The 26,149-nt window shown below is 39.4% G+C and overlaps 2 protein-coding genes across 9 annotated transcripts in view; one reads left to right on the top strand and one right to left on the bottom strand.

The window, feature by feature from the left end:
* Window positions 1-26,149, bottom strand: part of ARHGEF28 (Rho guanine nucleotide exchange factor 28) — a 314,507-nt gene that overhangs the window by 252,467 nt on the left and 35,891 nt on the right. For 6 of the 8 annotated variants that reach the window (XM_081232412.1, XM_081232406.1, XM_081232410.1 and 3 more), the window contains exon 2: window positions 6,437-6,480. In XM_081232412.1, the coding sequence (XP_081088538.1) occupies window positions 6,437-6,469 (33 nt within the window). In that variant the 5' untranslated portion in view covers window positions 6,470-6,480. Of the gene's footprint in view, window positions 1-6,436; window positions 6,481-13,898; window positions 13,918-25,974; window positions 26,143-26,149 lie in introns of those variants that run through there. The other 2 variants (XM_081232408.1, XM_081232409.1) reach the window with 2 other exon arrangements.
* On the top strand, window positions 18,607-19,634 carry LOC308615867 (histone H3.3A-like). Its single transcript, XM_081231739.1, has one exon. It carries the CDS (start codon window positions 18,726-18,728, stop codon window positions 19,134-19,136), a length of 411 nt encoding a protein of 136 aa, XP_081087865.1. The 5' UTR covers window positions 18,607-18,725; the 3' UTR covers window positions 19,137-19,634.

Here is a 26,149-nt window from a genome sequence, read left to right as displayed (position 1 = left end):
GCCTAGACTTCAAACCAGATGGCATGCCTCTGCTACCTTTTCTACTGGGAACAAACAGCCTGGCCTTCCAGAGCTGCTTCCTTTAGTGCCCCTTAAAGTACAGATGCAGGAAGCTGCTCAGAGGCTGAAAACTGGATTTGTAATGCTTATATCCCTAAGGTTTGCAAATCAATATTATAAACTCTTCGCTACCAGTCTTGCCAACTCCTGCTTCTTCTCTAATCTTATTATAGTACAGTGTTTCTCTTTTCCTGAAATAGCAACTCAGTGGACCTCCATGGCTCATTTTAAAAATTAGCATAAGTCTGTGGCTGAGTTCGGGAATATTCCTGCATTCCCAATACTAAGATTGCCTCCTTCCTAAAGATAAGCAAACAGAAATGTTTGTCCACACCCCCCCAAAAAAAGGAGAAAAAAGTTTGCCCCAAAACGGTCAAAAAAATTTAAAGCACACAGAATCAGAGACTGCCTCCCTCCCTCTGAAACAGATTCCTGGGAGACAGAGGAAAAAAATTAAGTTCCTGCTTTGTGCTCACAGTAAAACTATGTGGGCATAAGAAGAAACAGGCCAAGATTTGAAAATACTACACAAAAACTAAAAACAAAGTAATGGTCTAAAACTGTTATGGCAAGCAGGAAATAAACTTAACAGTACAGAAAGCTTACACAGAAAAGAAAACATGCTACCAGAATTCAGACTAAAAAAAAAAAAAAATGGCTAGAACAGTCTAACCCTAGAATATCAGCTATTCTAGAAGGGGCAAACAATACTGAAAGACAAAAGGATAAAACATTAAAAAAGAAGTTGGAAGTTTTCACGGATCCAAACAAAAGGTATGAGGGGGAGAAACAAAGACTTACATCCATAGATTTTTTTTTTAAACATCTTTATTGGAGTATAATTGCTTTACAATGGTGTATTAGTTTCTGTTTTATAACAAAGTGAATCAGCTATACATATACGTATATCCCCATATCTCCTCCCTCTTGTGTCTCCCTCCCACCCTCCCTATCCCACTCCTCTAGGTGGACACAAAGCACGGAGCTGATATCCCTGTGCTATGCGGCTGCTTCCCACTAGCTATCTATTTTACGTTTGGTAGTGTATATATGTCCATGCCACTCTCTCACTTCATCCCAGCTTACCCTTCCCACTCCCCATGTCCTCAAGTCCATTCTCTACATCTGCGTCTTTATTCCTGTCCTGCCCCTAGGTTCTTCAGAACCTTTTTTTTTTTTTAGATTCCATGTATATGTGTTAGCATACGGTATTTGTTTTCCTCTTTCTGACTTACTTCACTCTGTATGACAGACTCTAGGTCCCTCCACCTCACTACAAATAACTCAATTTCATTTCTTTTTATGGCTGAGTAATATTCCATTGTATACATGTGCCATTCATCTGTCGATGGACACATTATTGATTTTTCTAAAGGTATAAAGAATCTATCATCTGTAGGAAGGATTCTCTATAATGACCCAAAAGTAAAGACAAAAACATTTTAACTAAAAAATGTTATAAGAGATTAATCAAAACAGGTTATAATCAAAGGAACAAAAATATCACTTACAGGATCCACTTGAATGAAGTATCCTTTTGTGAAGGATAGGTAGAAGTTGGGGAATAATTACTATCAATTTTTTTCTCCATGATTATTGCCCCACTATGTGATTTAATTCTTCTTGAGATAAACCTTGTAATGTATATTTTTAAAGCCTGTCTTGGGACTTTCCTGGTGGCACAGTGGTTAAGAATCCGCCTGCCAGTGCAGGGGACACGGGTTCGAGCCCTGGTCCAGGAAGATCCCACATGCCGCAGAGTAACTAAGCCCATGCGCCACAACTACTGAGCCTGCACTCTAGAGCCCGTGAGCCACAACTACTGAGCCTGCATGCCACAACTACTGAAGCCCACATGCCTAGAGCCTGTGCTCTGCAACAAGAGAAGCCACTGCAATGAGAAGCCCTCACACCGCAACAAAGAGTAGCCCCCGCTCACCACAACTAGAGAAAGCCAGTGTGCAGCACCAAAGACTCAATGCAGCCAAAAATAAATAAATAAATATTTTTTAAAAAACTGCCTCAAAAGATTTTGCCAGTGCATAAGCATACAGTTATGCTTAGTATTATTTTATAATTAAGATATCATCTCAATATGTTATGGAATCTTCATAATTTCTAGTTTTGTTTGGGTTCTCTCTTAATCACACTTAGCAGAGTTATCTTGTTTTTCCCAAAGAACTAGTCATGACAGCTAGACAGAATTGCTAAAAGTACATGAAAGCAACAAAATTAAGAGATCCAATGTATCAGTCAAATGAGAAAACACATCATGTAAATAAATGCCAAGAGAACCTTCAATAAAATTCTACACAGATATAGATAAAACTCTGGAAGAAAATATACCAAAAATGTCAACAGTGATCATTATGAATAACAGGATTAAAGATGGTTTTGATTTTTGCATATATTTTTAGATAAGTATATATGAAATACAGTAAATATGAATAAAATGTTAAGAGTTTATAAACCAGATTGCAGTTAACTAGGAGAAACTAGAAGTGAATATTTATGAAACCTCTGAAGACAGAAGGTGACAGAGGGGGTCTGCCACAAGATACAGAAACAAGTCAGAGTCTAGTTTGTGTCTGCTTTGTTTATGTGTTACTTATTTGATGAAATTTAAGACTTGTTTTCATTATAATACTTCCCCACTGACCCCTTCCTACATGAGATCAAATGGCCACGTTGGCTTAGGTCAATTCATAAAAATATTGACATAAAACATCAAGTGAAAAAAGCAGATTACACACATATATGTATATATAATGAGTCAATTATGTTAAATATATAATGTATTTCATCTGAGATACCAGTTATGATATGCATTTTATATTCCACTAAGAGACAAAACTGCAAAGTATGACATAATGTGAGATTTTATACTTATTAAAAGAGCTCATCTAAATTTACTTATAGAGACTTTACCACATTTGTCATGTTGCTCTTTCCATGTCTTTCTATACACACAGTAACTTTGCCTTTTTAATGCCAAATCATGGTGAAATCATTTTGAAAGCAATTAATTCAAATAGTTCCAGCAAGGCACATAAGTAATCTGAAATGACAACAACATGAACCATTGTGACCAAGGTCACACATGCATAGATAATGACAGCTCCATCATGATATCTGCCAGGATACACAGTGAAGTAAGAGCATCTCAATTTCAGAGATGTAAAATGAGAAAACTGTACCTTAAAATTGATGAAATAATGTTTTAAATTATCTACAGAGGATGAGACTATGAGTGACTTATTTTCTTAACACTTTCTGTATTTTTCATTTTATTCTAATGAGTATATATTATTTGATAATTAGAGAAAAAAATTTTGCTCTCCTTTGGTCTATTTAAGTCTCTTCCCTCGGTAAGCAATGAGTATTGACTCTTCCCTAGTCTGGTCATAATCTGGTAGGTCTGAGTTAAAATAGCTGTACCAGGATGTTGATCAACTACAAGGTTTTGAAAGCTGGAGGCATAACTCTCCCAGACTTCAGACAATACTACACAGCTACAGTAATCAAAACAGTGTGGTACTGGCACAATAAAAGACATATGGAGCAATGGAACAGAATAGAGAGCCCAGAAATAAACCCACACACCTATGGTCAATTAATCTTCAACAAAGGAGGCAAGAATATACAGTAGGAAAAAGAGAGTCTCTTCATCTAGTGGTGTTGGGAAAGCTGGACAGCTGCATGTAAATCAATGAAGTTAGAACACTCCCTCACACCCTACACAAAAATAAATTCAAAATGGCTTAAAGACTTAAATATAAGACATGACATCATAAAACTCCTAGAAGACAATATAAGCAAAACATTCTCTGACATAAATCGTACCAGTGTTTTCTTAGGTCAGTCTCAAGGCAACAGAAATAAAACCAAAAATAAACAAATGAGATCTAATCAAACTTACAAGCTTTTGCACAGCAAAGAAAACCATAAATAAAATGAAAAGACAACCTATGGACTGGGAGAAAATATTTGCAAATGATGTGACTGACAAGGCCTTAATTTCCAAAATATCCCAACAGCTCATACAACTCAATAACAAAAAAAAACACACAACCCAATCAAAAAATGGGCAGAAGACGTAAATAGACATTTCTCCAAAGATGACATACAGATGGTCAGCAGGCACATGAAAAGATGCTCAACATCACTAATGATTAAAGACATGCAAATCAAAACTACAATGAGGTATCACCTCACACTGGTCAGAATGGCCATCATCAAAAAGTCTATAAACAACAAACACTGAAGAGGGTGTGGAGAAAAGGGAACCCTCCTACACTGTTGGTGACGATGTAAACTGGTGCAGCCACTAGGGAAAACAGTATGGAGGTTCCTTAAAAAAATAAAAATAGAGTTGCCATATGATCCAGGAATCCCACTCCTGGGCGTATATCTGGAGAAAACTATAATTTGAAAAGATACATGCACCCCAATGTTCATAGCAGCACTATTTACAATAGCCAAGACATGGAAGCAACCTAAATGTCCATTGACAGATGAATGGATAAAGAAGATGTCATATACACACACACACACACACACACACACACACACACACAATGGAATACTACTCAGCCATAAAAAAAGAATGAAATAATACCATTTGAAGCAACATGAATGGACCTAGAGATTATCATACCAAGTGAAGTAAGTCAGAAACAGAAAGACAAATACCACATGATATCACTTATATATGGAATCTAAAAAATGACACAAATGAACTTATTTACGAAACAGAAACCGACTCACAGACAGAAAACAAACTTATGGTTATGAAAGGGGAAAGGGGGTGGGGGAGGGATAAATTAGGAGTTTGGGATTAGCAGATACAAACTACTATATATAAAATAGATAAACAACAAGGTCCTACTGTATAGCTCAGGGAACTATATTCAATATCCTGTAATAAACCATAGTGGAAAAGACTATGAAAAAGAAAATAATATATGTATACATATGTATAAGTGAATCACTTTGCTGTACACCAGAAACCAACCCAACATTATAAATCAACTATACTTCAATTAAAAAAAAAAGAAAAACTACCAGGCTTTGTACCCTCATTAGACTTGTAGATCTGTTTGGTTTGACGTAGGAGAGCAGAGTGGAATGAATAAAGCTAAGGAGGAGAAAGGTACAAAAAAAAAAAAAGACTTGGGAGTACTCTAAATTTAGCCTTAGACCAGTCTTTTTTTTTTAATCGTTAATTATGGCTGGGCCAAGTCTAACTATCTATAATACATTTTATAACCTGCAAATCACAATCGAGAGAGAATACTCCAGACCCCTGAGTAACCCAGAAGGCAACTTTTTCATTATTCTGAAATCCATTTATTTTATCATTTTGTCTTTCTCCAGAGAACAGAGTGGGGTATGTGTAAGGGGAAGGAAGGTGACAGCAAGGAAAGAGGTGGAAGGGAGAGAGGGAGGGTCACCTGGGTAATGAAGTATGTTAAGGGGAAATGAATGAATATATTTTAATTGATTTAAGATTCTGACTAAATTTGTTCCAAGTCCTTGATATTCTGTTCTATTCGGGATACATCTGAATTGAGGTCATATTCTTATTCTAGATCTAGTACTCTTGGTGTATTTCTTGAGTTGAGGATTCAAAGGCCACTTGAAACCCCAATTCCCATACACACATCCATGCCCACCTGCCACCAAACCATGCCCACCTGCCACCAAAGGAAAGAGGTTTTGCCTCAAATAAGGAAGGAAGAGAAAATCATCTGCCATTTTCTATGTGGGGAGACAATCGGCTCACTTCTGTTACATCCAGTAACCGTGCTCAAGCTTGGAATCCTCTCTCAGCCCAGAAGGCACATCTGACCAGGAATCTCACCGGGCAGCTCTGTCACCCAGTCACCCACCTACTCTATGTATGTCCCAGCACTCTTCCCTTTGAATTCCTACTTCAGGATTTTACCGGACACAATTGTCACTGAACTTTCTCCCCAAAAGAGATACACACAGAAAACATTCTTGGCTATTATCAGGATATCATAAAATAATGTGTTCAAAAATCATTCACATAGATGAACTCAGTATTTCTGAGTCCAAAAGTTATACAGTTGAGCATTGGTGGTTATAGTGGTGAGCAGAGCTGCCTTCCAGAAGTTATACAGTTAAAAGTCACTCAGGAGAATATAATTAAAACCCAGACTTTGGAACCAGGAGCCAACCAGTTTTAAAGGGCTCCATGCAAAGGCTTGAACTAGACAGTAATGTTGTGTGTTGTTTTTTTAAAAGCCCCAACTCAATAGCCAACAGAACATTTCTTCCCACTTCAGTCACAAGGGGTTTCAAGTTCAAGAAAGGGCCACTTAGACCTGCAGCCCAATGCTTAGGCACTTACATAAAGAGGTACTTCACTGCAGTTCAGCTCCATGGCTTCCGCATCTGCAATGAAAATAATAGAAGTGAGAGTTATTGTAGGAGCCCCGTGTGACCAACCAGCAGAGCTGCGCCCTGCCCTTTAGTTAACATCGTAGAGGGAGGAGTAACCCACTAGATAGGACAACTGGCAAAGACAAAATTAAGAACAAGGGAATAAGATGCTCTCCATATAAGACATCCTCCTCCCTTTCTTCTTTCACATGAAGATCCACACATAAGGAAAATCTATCACCCCAAACATTATCCCCCAGACTGCTCCCAAATAGAAATTATATTTCAGGAAGCCAAGAAAGGCCAACATAAGCATGTTGCAAGTTTTGCCTTAGTTAATCACTTAGATATAGGCTACTCTGAGGTCAAAATTCACTCTTGGCTGGACGAGGCAGGAGCCTGTGGAGACAAGATAGTTCTAAGACCTCTTGGTGAGGGCCAGAGAGTTCAGTCTGGAGGGATGCAGCCCGCTGTCACGCTAACCAACCTCTCCACTAGGTGCACACATCCCATCTGTACCCGGAAACCAGCTAGCAACTTAGGCAAAAGGAGCATCCTTTAAGAAAGGTTCATTGAACACCTTCAATGGCCAGTAAGATGACCAGTATGGTCCAGCCCTCAAAGAGCTCACAGCTGAATGACAGAGACCTAAAGATTGGAAGAAAGTAAAGAGTGGGCTGCATGAGAACTCTGAGTAGGGCAGACAAGGAGACTCACAGCCCCCATCACCTTTCCCCTCTCCACCCACCCACCTGCGTCATCTGGGACAGGGTTCTGCTCACCAGGCCAAGCCTGGCTCTGGTCCCCAGGCCACAGCCAGCTGCAGTACTTTGGGGATGTCTCCTAAGAAGGCAGACACAGAGCAACCTGAATTGTGACTCTGAGTACAGTAACCCCCAGAGGTCACACTTGACCTGGAGGAAAAATATAAAGAATTCTATTTTAATTTACTTTTAAAAAAATCATTTCCCTCAAGTTTTACTAATAGTTCATACACATGCGGACACTGGTACCCTCCTAGGTCACAAGTTACATTCCATGAGTCATCCTGAGAGAAGACCGAAGGTCACACGAGGCCAAGGGGTTGACAGCAGAGCCCTCCTCGGCCCATATTTTCAACACTTTGTGCCCTGTGGCAGTTCATGTAGACCCACGTAAATGGGCTTATGGGTTATCATCATCAATGTGTAATGAAACTAAGCTCACAGACTGGATGAATGTCTTAAGGAGTCCAAGAAAGAAAGTTCAAATTAAAGATAATACTAACCACAAGAATGACAAAACTGAGGCCCCCAATCCCAGTATGAATTGTTCATCAGCTACACTATGAAATAAAAATTATGACCAATCCAAGAGCACTGAGTAGAGCCCCTCAAGATTCAAAATTATCAAGAAGGCATTTAAAATATGAATGTATATCCACCAGCACATGTACCATGACCCTCACACTAAATGTACACTGTGTCTCAAGACAGTAGCCATTTTTTTCAACTATGTTCACAGTCATGCCATACACAATTCCAATCCTTTACAAAATTTCAGTAAACTTGATAATAAAATTAGAAGATCCTTTTAAGATTTCTACCTAATAGCAAAAGAAATGAATGTATTCTATAGTAAATGCAGTGCTAAGAAAAAAGACTGAAATCCACAAAGTAAAAAAAAAAAAAACTAACTAAAATGCTTTCCTTTATGAGCAAAACTTTCAAAACTTAGTATTTTAAGAAGCATATTAGGACATATTAAGCTGTGTGGGAGGCTTGCCATACACTTAGAAGAAAGTACAGATGGTATTAGATTTTTGTCTGATAAAATACACTAAAAAAAAACCCACTGTTAGTGAGAATATGAAGACATGTTGAAGAGTGAATTACTTCCTTAATAAGTAATGATCTACAGGAAAACTGTTCGAGTACAACCACTGATAGGGTAGCTTCTCAGATAAGAAGTTTAAAAAGCACATACACAAAATTCATTCACTGTGTCATTCATGGGTGAGATACTGCAAAGAAGACCTTGAAGCCAAAAGCACACAGTTCCACAGGATGCCAGTGTGATTAACTTTATAGAAATAAGACCTTCAAACATGGTCAAATCTTTACAATTGCTGTAACAAGACGGGAAGTGACCATAAAAATCTTTACCACATTAAGGTGTGTTGGTTATATCGCAGCAGAGTACTTTAAAAAGTTGCCAAACATGTACTAGCTAATTTTCTAACAAAAATAGAAGTGTTCCATATTTGCTGGGTTTTCTGAGATGAAAACTGGCTGTTTATAGCAGATCTTTTAAAAATAGTTTTCAAATAAATATCCTATCCCTTCAAGAAAGGGGTGACATTTTTTTTTTTTTTTTTTTTTTTTTTCTTTTTGCGGTATGCGGGCCTCTCACTGCTGTGGCCTCTCCCGTTGCGGAGCACAGGCTCCGGATGCGCAGGCCCAGCGGCCATGGCTCACGGGCCCAGCCACTCCGCGGCATATGGGATCCTCCCAGACCGGGGCACGAACCCGTATCCCCTGCATCGGCAGGCGGACTCTCAACCACTGCGCCACCAGGGAGGCCCGAAAGGGGTGACATTTTAATAAGTGAAAAAGAAAATGCATCTCAAAAGAAACTCAGGTTATACACAGTATATACCACCATAAAAACATTTTGAAAAAGTATTTACACCTTTCCATTTTGTGATTTTGTTGCAAAAATTATTTAAAGCTTGCCACCTACAAAAGCCCTCATACACGCATGCTTTAAATTTTTGGAAAAAGCTTTCTAATCTATTTTTTTTAAACTTTCCAAATGTTTCATGGGTTTTATATTCTTTAAATGCAACAGCTTCTGATTAATTTACAGGAGGAATGATTGACATCATGGAAGATGGGAATTTATTAGCCACATTTAAACTCTTGTACAATTGTTGGATGGGGTTAAAATATAAATCCCCTTATGTACAAGTACAGCCAGCACTCACTTTTTCAATTAGAATCTATTTATCATAATATAGTATCTTTTTCAGCTATGACACTTCAAAATCAATTTCAAAGTAAACAGTACTTGGAACCAGACATTCAAGCTGAACTGAACACAGCATTAAAATTATTAAGCAAAGGTTTTCAAAAGAACGATACATTTCCATCATATTACTCTCACTGGCATGTATTACATGTCAATGTTTTTAGTGAGTGCAAAAAGGGCTATTAATAAAAAAAAATCTTACTATAATGTTTAATCCTTATAGCTTTGTAGATTTCAGATATGTTTTAGAATATACACTGTTACAGTAGTATGTTTTATTAATAAATACATTAAGGGATACATGTTAACATATTATATTTAAGGGTATATACACGTCAACATTTTGAAGCTCTGCTCTATAAAGTAAGCCTTTTCCCCTACTTGTTAGGCTACTTTTCCCAATAGTTTTCCTCCAGGCTCAGCAGACAAAGGCACGACCAGTGGAGTGTAGGGTGCTCACCAGCGCCTCTGGAGTTCTGTATTTATACAGTGAAAAGGCCCACATGAGCTGAACTGGAGTGCAGAATCCAACCTCACACAGCTTTGTGAAGGATCCAGGTTCTCCACCAACGCCATCAAATGCCTGCCTCAAATTTGAATCATAATCATCTCAGGCAAAAGGCAAAACATCAAGGGCTAAACAACATGTTGTTTATATTTCACCTGATATTTTTAACAACTCATATTTTATTATTCCTGCCTACTCTACCTTTTACCACTTTTCAGTAAAGAAATTTAGGAGCCATTCTGAGCAGCAGTTATTTTGTTTTTCAGAGAAACTACTTTTCACTTCTTGAAAAAATGAACTAAAAACTAAAATCCCCACAGTTCCCAACCTCTGTTCCAACACTTCTAAAACCCCTATCAGGATTTCCTACTTAAGTTGTAGAGAACATAGTTTGCTGCCAATATATTATATCTTCAAATAAAACTTCAAACCAAAATAGATATTTAAAACTATATTCTCACTTTTCTGTAATTAATTCCTCTATTATAGCAAAGAGCAGTAAGTTCTGTGCTCACTTGCTGAGCTGCATGGCTAAATATGGCCATGCCTCCTTTTACATCAAGTTTAATGATAAAAAATTTGTGTTTGCTAAGCAAGTCACAATTGCTTAAGTTCTTCACATGCTGCAGTTTTTCACTATATAAGTGAAGTATCATGCGCTACACTCCACTTCCTAAAGCTTGAGTTCTCCACCTGCAATTTCAAAAATTGAGACTCAAGTACTTTTTTATTGTACTGTATTTTTGAAAATGTTTAGTGGGAAAGTAAAGAGCCAATACATTTCTAGTCTTGCTGGCAGACACCATGGAATAATTCGGGGTCTTAGTACAAAGTTTTTAAGTTTGCTCCCAAAAGGGGAAAAAAATCGTATGAAAAGATCATCAAGACATAAAAGATTCAATAGTTTAGATATTTTATGAAGAATACATAATATTGCAATATCTCTGGTTGCTAGTTAACACTAAAGAAAAATATTAGACTATTTTCAACAGGTGAAAAGGATATTTTAAATTTAAAACATAACATTTAACTAATACAGAAAAAAATCAGTTCTTTGAAGTTCTGGGTTTCTCATGTTTTTGCATCTAAATGAAATATTCTAAGACTGATTCAATATAAAACCCATGACTAATTTTGTCTTTCAACATGCTAAAAGTCATTGGTGCGTATGCCTCTCATACAACTTATTAACAGATAATGCTCAAATATTTGTCTGTATTATAAATAACTACATTTTGAAGGCTAATGGTGTGTCAGGCACTGCGTTAAGTATTTCACAAACATCATCTCAGAGAATCCTCATGGTAGCGTTGAGAAAAGTGTGGAAGTCCTAGTTATCTAAATCTTCATTTACAAGTCCCTCCAGTTACAAGGTCAACTGAGGAGCAAGCTACCTAAACAAAAATACTTAAATGAACTGACCACTTATAGAAGGACAAGCAAAAACCTCCCTTGTTCATTCTTCACCCCACCCAATGCTAGCATCTACTCTCTAGCCATTTTATCTTGAACATCAAAAAAACCTTTTTTGTAGTTGTTTGTTCAGGGCTTGGTATGGTTACCAAATAGTATAGCTAAATACAAATCAACTCAAAATACAACTGGAAATCTTTTTTTTTTTGTGGTATGTGGGCCTCTCATTGTTGTGGTCTCTCCCGTTGCGAAGCACAGGCTCCGGACGCGCAGGCTCAGCAGCCATGGCTCACGGGCCCAGCCGCTCCACGGCATGTGGGATCTTCCCGGACTGGGGCACGAACCCGTGTCCCCTGCATCGGCAGGCGGACTCTCAACCACTGCGCCACCAGGGAAGCCCTGGAAATCTTTTTTAAGCATGAAATAAGGTTAAATAAAATTGAGAAAAGAACTTGAGTACTGGAGAACTTCAGGTCATATACAAAACTATCAATGAGAATGTGACAGAGATCCATTAACAAGTAAGAAGAAATAATCACAATGAGATAAAGGCTTAAAGATAGTAACTTCAACATTAAAAAAATAACAGCACCTTCTCCCCACCCTAGGAGGAAATGGGAGACGTTCTTGGGTATTTCTGATAAAAATGAACCCCATAATAATGCTCTGAAAATCAAACGTGATGACATGGATGCTCTACTGTGCTATCAGTCATGTCAGAAAAAAAGTCACAACCTCCTCTAGTTAATCTCTCACACATACATGATTCACCTTATGTTCATTCTAAGAGTTGGCAGAGTTAAAAACTCAGTATGCATTAGGTCACACTGAACAAGGCTAGGCTGGTATTCGAGCAGCCGCTCCAGAGCCTGTAATTCTAGCCGTGATGCTCTGCTGCCTTTCAGCCAAAGGAATAAACTTTAAATTTTAAAAATATTTTCATAATTTTAATTTCATTTTCAAAAACTAGAACCCCAGGCATATTTTTTCTCCACCCCTGTTACCTCTGAATTGTGGTCCCCATTCCAAGAAGCTTCACTTCAAAGGGCTTTCCTGATACTTACTCTCTTCAGATAGGAGGACCTCCAGCACCCCCGTCTCCACTTCACAAGAGTGAAGAAAAGCTCAGCAGAGTTGTGCCAATTGGTTGAGGATGAGGCCAAGAGGCTAGACATGGCCGAGGCATGTGGATCCAACCTGTCTGAGCCTGGAGCCCAGGCTCTCCTTGGCCTCAGCACAGTCCTTCTGTAACATTACAATGGTCTGAAAGACAGCAATTTGCTTGGCTAAAAGGCTGCAAAAGCCTCACAGCTAGGAGTACAGACTCAAGAACAGGCTGCGTTTGAACACCAGTTATACCCTGTTCTAACTGTGTGACTTTGGGTCTGTTATTTACCTCCCTGGGCCAGTTTCTAACGTGTCAAGTAGAACAAGTAACAGTACCTACCCGCTAAGATTGTTGGGAAGATTAAGAGATTTGATAGAGAAAAAAGAGAAAACACTTAACGGCCTATCATAAGCACTCAATAAATGCTAGCTGTAACTAGTTTTATTATCACTGTACATTAAGCATACGCAAAGGATTTTTTAAAACATTTGAATCTTTATTTATCATTCAGAACCTCTATATATTAGACTGAACAAAATGATTCAGGAGTAATTGGGGTGAAGATGGTCTAAAAGAGGCCTACCCCGCTCAGCCTCATCCTGGCAGCCCCAAGGAATCCCCAGGCATCAGGAATTCTGAAGAGCACTGTACCACATCAATATAATACTGTCAAGCTCCAAAGAATTTTATTTGACTTTATAGAACCAAATATTCCCCCTACAGTTTGCAACTTCAAAGGGCAGAGAGCAATTACTATTGGGGTAATTCAATTGCTACCTCAGTTTGAAACCTTCTGCACTTAGAGGGAAATGTTGATTCAAAGCTCCTTTGTGAACCTAGGAGTGTAGAATTTTAATTGTATTTCACAACTGTTATTCTAACAGGAGGAAGAAAGAACAGTTAAATGGGGGGTAAGGCCACGTCTAAGTAAAAACCTTCAATGGCAGCACAATGGATGGGCAAGAAGAAAGCATTTTAGAAATAAACCTACTGTTTAATACACAACGGTGTCTACAGACCTGCTTCAGACTGCAGTTATCTACCTGAATTATGCAGGTCTAAGCAGCTTTAAGTGAAAGAGTAGAATTATGTGGTGAACTCAGTGTGGGGAGATGTCTGAAGATTAGCAAGCAAGCAACACAATAACCATTCAATGGGATCTCATTAATTCAAACTACTGGGGGTGGGGAGGAAGAAGGGGAGCCAGTCAGTCTGAAATAGTACAGCCTAAATTAGAGGACATTTGCAAAGTACAAAGAGGAGCGGGAGCTCGCTGCTAACAAAATGTTCCGCCCAACCAGTCACACTTGCTAGTATGTCACAGGATGTATTTGCACACAAAGTGATTAAGCCCTTAAAAGCTTTTTATAAGTCAGTTGAACATACCCGTACCATCTCACTTATGCTGTTAATCCGTTCAGTGTATCCTTCATAGTCAATGCAAAGCTCAATCACTCAAGTATCTTGGGCAAGTTACATCCTATCAGGGCATCAATGTCCTCATCAGCAACAGATTTCGAAAGTTCCTCCATCAGGTCAACGTCAACTCACTGTCTCTGTGTGCACAACACCATGCAGGTTGTCATGGGAGGGATATTAAAATATATAAAATATATAAAATAGTGCCCCTATCACTGATGATAAAAATAGTGGCATCACCAAATCTTGGAAAGGATGTGGAGAAACTGAATCACTTATACACTGCTGGTGAAAATGCAAAATAATATAGTCACTCTGGAAAACAGTTGGGCAGTCTCTTAAAAACTAAACACACACTGCCACCAGCAATTCCACTAATGGGTATTTTCCCCCCCGAGAAATAAAGGTTTATGTTCACACAAAAACCTGGACACGATTGTTCATAGCCTTACTTATAACAGCCAAAAACTAGAATCAGCCCAGATGTCTTCAATAGGTGAATGGTTAAACTCTGTTGTCTTTGTGCACACTTACATATGTACATACATAACTCAGCAAGATATACTACTCAGCAATTAAAAGGAGCAAACTATTTATTCAACATGGATCAATCTTCAGGAAATTATGCTGAGTGATGAGAGCCAGTCCCAAAAGGTTACAGACTATAATCCCACTTATATAATAATATTTTTTAAATGAGAAAAATTAATGGACAACAGATTAGTGGTTGTCAGGGGTGAGAAACAGTATTGGGAGAGGTGAGGAGGGAAGGCAGTCGTGACTATAAAAGGGCGACATGAGGGATCCTAGTGGTTTCAGAACTGTTCAGTATCTTGACTGTAGTGGTGAACGCATGAACCTACACACGTGACAAAAATGGTACAGAAATTTAAGATTACTCGTACTAGTGAATATAAGTAAAACTGGAAAACCTGAATAAGATGGGTACATTGTATCACTGTCGATATTAATTGAGCTGATTATAACAGTTTTACAAAATGTTACCACTGGGTAGAGAATATAAAGTTTCTCTATACTGTTTCTTACAACTGAATGTGACTGTACAATTATCTCAATAAAATTGTCAATTTGAAAAGTCATGCTAAAATTTATGTATGCTAATCAATCTTCTCTCTGGTGGTGGCCATCCCCCCACCCCCGGCCCACATTTTCCAATAATATTGCCATTGCTTAAAATATTTTTAGAATTTCTTTCTCAGCTTATGACATGTTTTGATTATTTTGTGTGGCAGCAAGGCTTTATCCTTAGGAATAAATTTGATAATTTAAAATGTCAAAAGAAATTCAGAACTATGTTAGAGAAGAAACATGAGTGAACAAAGTAGGAAATACTATTTATGGGCAAAAACAAGGTAACTGCTAAGTCAAGAAACTGGTTCTCTTTTGTGGAGTCATGGGCTGAATTTAAGGTTGTGAGATCCAAGATTAAAAAATCACACACTTCTGGTTGAAAATCCCTTCTAGAGGCAATGCGAGGCCAAAGAAGTGTTTGAAGTGAGGTAATAACCTACCTAAGGTTGCCTTGTCATGAGGCTGACCCAAAGACTGCTGAATAGACTGGAGAGAGAAGAAAGTAGAGGCAGAGAGAGTAGCTGGGGGAATAGGTACATGGAAAATTCTCCTGATACTAAGAATCATTTCTACAGAGAAGTTAACAAATCTAACCAGGGGTGGCAGCCACCACCTCCCTCATGGCTTTCATCTGTATTTCAGGCAGCAAACTGTGGCTATGAGCCACCCTCCTCTACCTCCCCATTCCCAACTAGGCTTTATACAGTCTTTGTAGGAACAAAAAGGTACTCTCTCTGCCCACCACGCATAAAAATTAAGACATTCTTAAACCGGAAGAGCTAGACTAGTGCATCCAATTCTAGACTATAAAACTAGTGGACAAATGTGTAAAACCTGGAGAAATTCTAGAATGATGCTTTAATGTTTAGAAATATGACCTTAACAATTAAAAGAAATGAGGTTTAACCTTAGAAATATAGCTAGTCTCTAAATGTTTCATTTAGTTTAGCACATTTACTCAGAACTTCCTATATGCTTAGTACTCAGTTAAAAAAAAAGTATAAATGTCTCCCTTCAAGTGTCTATCAATCTATCTGAAAAGGGCATACCGATATGAAATAGGCAAATAAGCTAGAGGACAGACAACTAAATACCAAGGATAACATAAACATTCACTTACTCTACAAATATTTATTGAGTATCTATTATATCCTAGGATGAGGATGAAAGGATGAATTCTGTCCTAGAGGAAATGCCAGCCCAGTGAGAAAAAGGAAAACAATGGTAATATAAAATATGTGTGGGATTCTGTGAACACAGGGAAGCAGAAATACTTAAATCAGTCAGCAGGTGAGGTATCGGGCATGGTTCCCCAAGGAAATGAGGCTTAAGCTAAGTCTTAAAGAATACATACTACTGCTTTTAACTAGGGGCATTCCTACCCAGAAAGGCATTTGGAAATGAGGGCAGAGCATGTCTGGTTTCTTACCTGACCGGGTTGGTGGGGTAAGAGAAGAGCAGAAGAGGGAAGGGAGCTGCTACTGGCATTCAGCAACAGGGGCCATGGATACTGAGTGTCCTATAATACTGGATCAGTCCTGCACAAAGAACTGTCCCACCCCAAATGCCAATAGTATGCCTTGTTGAAAATCACTGAGACAGACAATAGATGTTCACCAGGTAGACCATGAAATGGGAGGACATTTCAAGCAGAAGAAATAGGTACAACTACATGGAAGCATAAAAGGAGAGGTTGTTCAGTAGCACCTCCAGGGCTACTGAAAGTGTGCGTAGGGTAGTGGTGGGAGAGAAGAATGAAAACTTTTTCTGAGCCCCAATGTTATGTCATCCTAAGTAACATGAACTTCACACCAGTGAGTGGCTTTAAGCAAGAGAGGGGTGTGATCCAAATTGTGTTTTGTTTTTTGTTTTTTGTTTTTTTGGTACACGGGCCTCTCACTGTTGTGGCCTCTCCCGTTGCGGAGCACAGGCTCCAGACGCACAGGATCAACGGCCATGGCTCACAGGCCCAGCTGCTCCACAGCATGTGGGATCTTCCCGGACCAGGGCACAAACCCGTGTCCCCTGAATCAGCAGACGGACTCTCGACCACTGCGCCACCAGGGAAGCCCCCAAATTGTGTTTTAAAGAGATCACTGTGACACAGGTGGTAGATGGATTGGAAAGAGAGAGAGAGACCAAAGTCAGGGAAACCAGGTAAGAGACCATTGCTATTGTTCAGGTGAAAGACATTGAGAGCCTGATTCAAAGCAATGTTGTAGGGTAGGCAAATTTAACAGATTAAAGAACAAAATGGAAAGGCCTTGATGCTTAGTTAGATGCAGGGCATAAGGATCAGGAGGAATCTAGGGTGATTCCTTGGTTCCTGGTTTGGGAAATGAGATAGAAAATGCCATTGACCAAGATGGGGAAAGTGAAAGGAAAAGCAGATGAATGACTCAGGAAAAAAAATGAGTACTGGCCATAATGAGTTTGAGATGTGAGGACTGGTGTCCAAGACAGGTCAAAAGCAGGGATCTGGAGTTCAAGAAAGAGGTCTGGGCTGGAGAGAAAGAGTTTGATAATACAGAACAGTAGTTAAAGTCATTGGGAGTAAATGGGATGGATCAAGGAAGTGGATACACACAAATTCAAAAAGGGCTTAGAACAGAACCTTGGAGAACTCCAAGAGAAAGGTAGAGGAAGAGGAGCTCACAGAAGGCATTGAGAAATAGAGAAATAATCAGGGCTGACATTTACTGAGCACTATTTATTGTGCTAGACAATGTTCATCTAATCCTCACAACCCTACAGAGTACCTCCTGCTACTGTCCCCATTTTACAGATGGGAAAAGTGAGGCATAGAGAGGTTAAGCAGGTTGGCCAAAGGCACACAACTGCTAAGTGGTAGAACCAGGATTCAAACCCAAGCAGTCTGGTTCCAGATCCCACACTCCCAACTATCTAACTATTGCTATGTTAGAAATTTAGAATGTGACAAAAATCCAAGAGAAATGAACAAGGCAGCAAACCCTGTGGGTAAATGACGCAAAGCAAGGTAAGAACTGAGAAGGACCCACTGAAGCCATGATTTGAGAGGTTGCTGGCCTGCTTGGCCACAGCCATGTTGGAAGGAACAGCCTAATGAGGGCAGTGGAGCAGTAACCAGGAGGTAAGGAGTGGAGAAAATCATGTTAAATAGTAAATGCTTTAAGAGTTTAGGAAAATGAGAGAACTTTGTGGCTGAAGTCGTCAGAAAGGACTCTTCTGGGAAGAGGGATCTTGACCTGTGCCTCGGAAAGGAGGAACAGAGGGAGAACTGGTATTCAAATGTTTTCACTGGTGAAAGCCAAGTCAAAAACTATATCGTTACTGTGACTGAGATCCAGATATATCCCTGGGCTCCAGTGATCTGAACAAACGTGACCTACATATGCTAAGAATAATAACTACAAATTTCCATCGCATATACAATAAAGACGTGAAATTCAGCATTTGGGATTCAAGATTAAAACAGAAAAGAACTTTCCTACAGGATAAATATTAAAACAGTGCAATGAGTTAGAAATAAATATTCAGCTAACAAATTAAACACCAAATACATTGTCCTGAATATTACTAAGGGCACAGAGAAGTATAAGATCCTGCCCTCAATTGTGTTCGCTGCCGCCGCCGCGCCGCTATCGCTCTCCGACGCCAGCGCCGCCTCTAGCTCGCTGAGCTCCAGCCGAAGGAGAAGGGGGGTAAGTAAGGAGGTCTTTTTATACCATGGCTCGTACAAAGCAGACTGCCCGCAAATCGACCGGTGGTAAAGCACGGAGGAAACAACTGGCTACAAAAGCCGCTCGCAAGAGTGCGCCCTCTACTGGAGGGGTGAAGAAACCTCATCGTTACAGGCCTGGTACCGTGGCGCTCCGTGAAATTAGACGTTACCAGAAGTCCACTGAACTTCTGATTCGCAAACTTCCCTTCCAGCGTCTGGTGCGGGAAATTGCTCACGACTTCAAAACAGATCTGCGCTTCCAGAGTGCGGCTATTGGTGCTTTGCAGGAGGCAAGTGAGGCCTATCTGGTTGGCCTTTTTGAAGACACCAACCTGTGTGCTATCCATGCCAAACGTGTAACGATTATGCCAAAAGACATCCAGCTAGCACGCCGCATACGTGGAGAACGTGCTTAAGAATCCACTATGATGGGAAACATTTCATTCTTTAAAAAAAAAAAAAAAATTTCTCTTCCTGTTATTGGTAGTTCTGAACGTTAGATTTTTTTTTTTTCCCCCATGGGGTCAAAAGGTACCTAAGTATATGATTGCAGGTGGAAAAATGCGGGACAGAAATCAGGTATTGGCAGTTTTCCCATTTTCATTTGTGTGTGAATTTTTAATATAAATGCGGGGACATAAAGCATTAATGCAAGTCAAAATGTTTCAGTGAACAAGTTTCAGCAGTTCAACTTTATAACAATTATAAATAAACCTGTTAAATTTTTCTGGACAATGCCAGCATTTGGATTTTTTTAAAACAAGTAAATTTCTTATTGACTGCAACTAAATGGTGTTTGTAGCATTTTTATCATACAGTAGATTCCATCCATTCACTATACTTTTCTAACTGAGTTGTCCTATATACAAGTACATGTTTTTAATGTTGTCTGTCTTCTGTGCTGTTCCTGTAAGTTTGCTATTAAAATACATTAAACTAAAAAAAAAAAAAAAAAAAAAAAAAAGATCCTGCCCTCAAGACATTTATAACAAGTCCAACCACATGAACAGTTCAGCAACAATTCAAGAGCTTAAATAATAATTTGATAATAATACATAATTGCTTAGAGCTCACGAGGGACTGCAGTGAGGTCAAGGAGAATGAGGACTCAGAAGGGGCCATGGTCTTTGGAAATTAGAAAGTTACTGGGTATCATTTCCAGTGCAATGAAGAGGAAAATGAAGGGAACTTTTGTTTTATTTTGGTCTTTTTGTTAGTGGGGACCTGTGCATGCTTACCAGGACAAGGGAAAGAAATGAGAATGTCGAAAGTGCTGGGGAGAACAGATCTTGGCACTTGGTACCTAGTGGCCAAGGATGTTAAATGTCACATAACGGGTACAGTCCTGCCTCCTGAAGAACTGTGCCATGCTCTTCTTTGAAATCTGAACAGATTTTAATTTTGCTTCTGATGGCTTAGGTGTGCCTTCTCCTCAAAAGAGAGGTTAGCCAACCTCAAGTCTCCTCCAGAAAGGGGATCCCTCATGGGAGAGTTCCTATATTCGAGAAAGTCATACCAGTTCACTACATAATACTATCCTTGATGTAATCCCCCAGGAAATTAGCATATAATTTCTTTTCAGATCTACCATGAAAATTTCTAAATATTTTCATTTAAATTATAATTTAACTACCCAACTCATAAACTGTATATTAATATTGATTTTCAGTTAAAAATGAAAACAGAATACTAATCTTACTTCCATTTTTCAAAAAGATAGTAAAAAGAATTTAGTTTCTAAATCTGCATATTTTCCATTGGAGTGAATGGTTCTATTTCACGGCATATAAGTTCCTTGTTGACAGTCCTCACCAAGAGAGACCAAAGAATAAGGCTCTGTCTTTCTATCAATCTGATCTTGGACAAGTGGGTGGCTCTTAAGATTGGAGGTGCTCCAAAAACTGCAATGCCTGCTGTGAGGCAGGTAGAACTTGGGCCCTTTCCCTCTTACTATTTACTCAAGTCCCTTTTCAGATCATGTTTTCCATGGCTCTCGCATAACAGTGTGTTTCCTAAAGCAACACTGAGCTCATTATTCTGAAAAACTGCACTATTACGAAGGAACTGGGAACTAAATGCTACACTTTGCAGAACCTGAAGCAGTAAATGCCACATCAAGGCAGATCTTCACATGCCATGAGCTGAACTACTCTCTACCTGTTCTAGGAAAAAAAATGCAATCTGAAAAAACTAACATTTGCACCAACAGAATACACAGGTGTGGTATGTGCATGCCTGAGTGTTTGTGTCTCCCCCCACAAATTCAAATGTTGAAAACCTCACCCCCAGGATAATGGTATTAGGAGAGAGGGCCTTTGGGAGGTTCTTAGCTCATCAGGGTGGGGTCCCCATGAATGGAATTAGTACCCTTATAAAGATGACTCCACAGAGCTCCCCAACCCCTCCTGCCATGTGAGGACACAACAAGAAGTCTATGACCCAGAAGAGGGGCCTCATCCAACCAGGCTGGCACCTGATCTTGGACTTCTAGCCTCCAGAACTGTGAGAAATAAAGGTATTTCATAATAGCTATGCCAAATACATGGTCACACTTAACAGATACCTCTCATCACCTTAGGTCTTCTCATCAGCGTGACTAAATTTAGTTCATCTTAACCCCACTCGCAACATACACACATACAGGTACACACAAACGTTTACCTTTCATCTCCTAGTTCTTTACATTCCTATCTTCTAGTAGGTGATAGCTAACTAATCGAGTGATATAATCCAGGTTAATAGGGTAATGGATAGTCATGGATATAAAGTCTTGATCTTCCTACCAACAAATCATGCCTTCGTTCAAAAACACTGACTCAAAGACAGGAACACAGAAGGAAAGCAGGGCACACAGTTTGGAGCAAGCAGGTCTATGAGCCAAATTACAGAAAATATGCCATTCCCTGACTCAGTGCATGTGTATGCGCCCATACGCAACACAGATCTGTCTAGGTGTGTGGCCTATAAATTTAGATTACATATTTGTGGGGAAACCTCATTTTAGATGAGCGTTCACAGAGCACTCAGTAAAATACCGATACCATACAAAACGTCCCAGCTGTGGAATGTACCTAGTAAACTTAATTACAGTGAGTGATTTATTGATAGACAGTCTATAACATCAATTCCAGACCACACCCATTGCCCACCTCTGAAATGAGCTCATGCCAAGTTATGCTCTACCAATTCTTTTCCCCTTTCTAACTACATTACATTTTTAGAAAGAATGACTATGGTTCTTTCCTTTTTTCCTCCATCCTTAAGATGCCACCTCACTCTGAACAAAGACTTCATTCCCTATTTTGAAACCAATACTTTTCATCAGTTGGTCACATATTAGGCCATTAGAGCTCTTTCTTTCTGGCTCTGCCTCCAATTCCCTCATCCATCTCCCCTCATGTGTGCTGGGTCCCATTTGTTCCCATTAGCTGAGGGACTTTGCACCCACAGAAGTCCAGGGTCTGCCCTCAGGAACTCCTGGCTTATTGGAGGAAGCATACAATAAAACAGCCAATGCCATGTAATTAACATTAGAATAAAGAAAAGCACTGGTTGCTAGCAGAGAACAGAGAAAAGGCACCAATCCTACCAGGAATGGGCTGCGTAAATTTGTAAGATGAGTTGACAAGGACTTGTTCCTTTAAGTGTTTAAGAAAACAGACTTTCTTTCTGCCAGTATGATGGGTTAAGTAACCTGAGACCTCTACTGCTCAAAGCATTAGTTAGACTATTTAAGAACTACTTCAAATGCATAGTTTGAACTCTCCCAAGAAAACAAGGGAGCTCTCCAAAAGTCACAAAATTAAGACTCACTGAGAAATACAGTGATGACCTACTGAGAATCTTTGCCCTGAAGAGTTTGGCTGGTCTCAGCCCAGAAGATAGAGTTTAAATGGCCTTTGAGGGCAAGAGACAAAGTCATGGATCCATCTCCTGAATAAGGCAGTACCCAGAGGGCTCTACCTTTAGTCAAATAGAAAAGTATGACCACTAGTAAAAGGAAAAGGCAAGGAACTTTGTCTCAGCCTAAGCTTTTGAAGAGGCGGGGGAAAAGCGTTCCCTGGAAATCTTCAACTGAGAGATTAACATACAAAAAATAATCCCAGGCTGGTAATGCTGCATTTGGAGTTAACTCAGATTTATGAAACTCCCACCGTTAGAGTCTCATTTGTCATAGGCTCACAATTCCAAATCATTAAACACTCTATGCAGCTATGCATCACAAGAAAGACAGTACAAACAGCAAGATCAGACCCTGAGAACTTCAAACAGACTAACCAAATATTCTAAAATATAAGCATATTTAAATAAGATGTTGAAAAAAATAACTGAAAGCAAGAGAAAGGCACAGGACACTATCCTAAAACACCAGGCTGACTTGACAAAGAACCAAATAAAACTTCTGAAAATAAGAAGGTATAATGTCTGAAACCTCATTGGACAGGCTAAATAACAAAGAAAGAAAAATGAAAAGGTAGTCAGTAAACTAGAATTTGAAATTTAAGAGATTACCCAGAATATAGTAAAAAGTTAGAGAAGGGGAAGGGTATGAAAGATGTTAAGGAACATGAAATATAGTATGAAAAGGTCCACATACTTTTTACAGGAGTTCCAGACTGAGATTAAAGGGACAAAAGAATATGTGAAGAGATAATTTTGGAGAATTCTTATTAATTGATACAATTCTCAGATGCTGAAAATATATTGAGCTCCAACAAATCTCTACCTAGATACATCATAGTGAAAGTACAGAACACAGAGAGATCTTTAAAAAGAACTTTGCAGAATCATGTCTAGGTGTGATATTTAAATGATTTATAATGGAGAATAATATATACTGCATTTTGTATGATCAGAGAAAAGTGAAAAAAAATATGTAAACTGTACATATTGGTTCTCTTACAATGAGAAATTGCTGGGAGTGATGGAAAGCTCTTTTAAAAATCTCTATTATTTTGCTGGTGATACCATGTCTTTTTTTTTTTTTTTTTTTCCTGTACGCGGGCCTCTCACTGTTGTGGCCTCTCCCATTGCGGAGCACAGGCTCTGGACGCGCAGGCTCAGCGGCCATGGCCCACGGGCACAGCCGCTCCGCGGCATGCGGGATCTTCCCAGACCGGGGCACGAACCCGCATCCCCTGCATCGGCAGGCGGACTCTCAACCACTGCTCCACCAGGGAAGCCCACCATGTCTTTTTTAAATAAAAATATTTAAATTTACAATGTAAATTTTTTTATATTTAAAATAATTTATTTATATTTAATAACTTGTTTTAAATTTTAAATATTTAATTTTAATTTTTTAAATTAAAAAAAAATTCAGCCACAAAAGGAAAATAAATAAAACACCAAAACACCTTGGCTCTGCACTTTTTAAGCAGTGTGCTCCAAGGCCTCAGTTTCCTTACCTGTAAAGATGGGGTGATAGTGTCTACTTTGCAGACCTGTGAAGATCAAAGCAGCTACTATAGGTAACTTTCCCAGTGTTGGTACTACAGTTCCTTATTTTAAGGCAAAATCTGCCTCCCCCTAATTTTCACCCATTAGTTCTAAACTGACCTCTGAAACTGCACAGAACTAGGCTAATGCCTTTTCCCACAATATTTGATGACTACTTATCTCATCATCCCTTCTCCATCCCCTATGTTTTCTCTTCTCTAGGAGGAGAACTGTTTCTTTGATTATTTCCCTAATATCACTGCTTCAAGAACTATTCAATATTATCAGGCCCAAACTGGTCCACATTAACTACACTGCCCACTTGCTAAAGGTAATAAAAGCCACTCAGGTTTATAACCCTAGAACGTTTATTTCTCCTCCTCCTTCACTTCCACACTCACTCATGTACCATGTAGTAATTACTTGGAGTCTCCCCCCCATCTTCCCCTCTTCATTCTCTTTACTAAACTGGCGCCCCATTCCCATCACCTTCCCCAACCTCCCAGCAATATTCCAAGAGTCTGTTAAGTGATCACCAGAAGCATGTTCCCCCCTCCCCACTTCTAATCCATCTTGGATATTAACACCAGGTTAAATACTCAATTTAATACTCAAAGTCATTGTTTCCCTTATTTTACTCCTCTGGTCAAGAACAAATCTTAGCCTCTAGTACCCATCAAATCAAATACAAACTCCCACACTGGGCTTCCAGAGCATCCTGCAATGTTGTTCATCCCACACATAACCTATCGTTCACCACTTCTCCACATAAATCTCACTTGACCCAGATTTGCTCCCCATGGGTCCCATGCCCAGACTCTACCACCTTACACTTCCATGAATCCCTTTCTGAATATTCTAACTCTGTAGCATGGGACACTAGGGTTTGAATCTTGGATCGAACACCTACTAACTCTGTGACCTTGGACTGCCTCACTGGTCTCACAATATCTGTTGTAAGGATCAAATGGAATCCAGTACACAAAACCCCTAGAGTAGAACTGACACTCAGTAGGTACTCAGTAAATTCCAGGGTCCTCCCTCCCCTCATGTTCCCAATGACTGCCCCTGTATCTTTTATTTATTCTACAATCTAACAGTTATATCCCAGCACTTGTTGCTAATTGTTTCATGTGTTTATCTTATATCCCCAGCTAAATTATTCTCTTGCATCCTTTGCTGTGTTCCATACATACCAAAAAATTAGGAGACTAAGTCCAATCATTATATACTCTTTGACGAGGAGTGGAGGTTAAGAGTGACTATTGTGTTTGAAAACACAACATATTCATTCAACAGCATTTGAGCAGCTGCCGGGCAACAGGATACTATGTGCTCAGGAGATATAATTCAACAAGAGAAACAAAAGTCCCAGCCCTTCTGAAGCTGACAGTACAATTTACAGACAATAACCAGAAAAGTTTCTAAGAGTACATTTGAAAGTGATATGTGCTATTTTAAAAATGAAGCAAAGGAGGAGGAAAGGGTGGCAGGGGTGGGCAGTGGGGTGCAATTTTAAGTACAGTGGTCAGGAAAGACCTCATTGAGACGATGACATTTGAGCAAAGACTTAGATGTAGGAGAGACCCATGCAGATTTCTGGGCTGAGTCTCAGGCAGAGGAAGGAGAGAGTGGGAAGTCGTGAAGCAAGGTGGGGACACTGACCAGTGCGAGCGTGATCAAGGAACAGCAAGGAGTCCGATTGAGTAACATGGAAAGGAACAGAAAAAGGAGGACAGGAGCTTCTGGGCTGCTGAACACGTGGAGGTGCCGGGAGAGTGGCACGCTCAGAGGAAGCGTGGAAGTTCCACATACCTTGCCCTCTGCATCTCTTCCACATGGTTCTTCCTGAGTTACGTCCTTTTTTAATAAACTGGTGCTCTATTGCAACTAAACAATGATTTGTGAAAACCCGTTCAACTTACAGCAGCCTATCTTCAGCATCTTTCGGAAGATACTCAGTAACCAGAGGAAATATTGAGAGCATCCT

Source organism: Mesoplodon bidens (genome assembly GCF_964165515.1).
Source record: "Mesoplodon bidens genome assembly, chromosome: 4".
NCBI lineage: Eukaryota > Metazoa > Chordata > Mammalia > Artiodactyla > Ziphiidae > Mesoplodon > Mesoplodon bidens.
The sequence above is the reverse complement of the archived record's forward strand: the minus strand, read 5'-3'. Positions and strand labels throughout refer to the sequence as shown.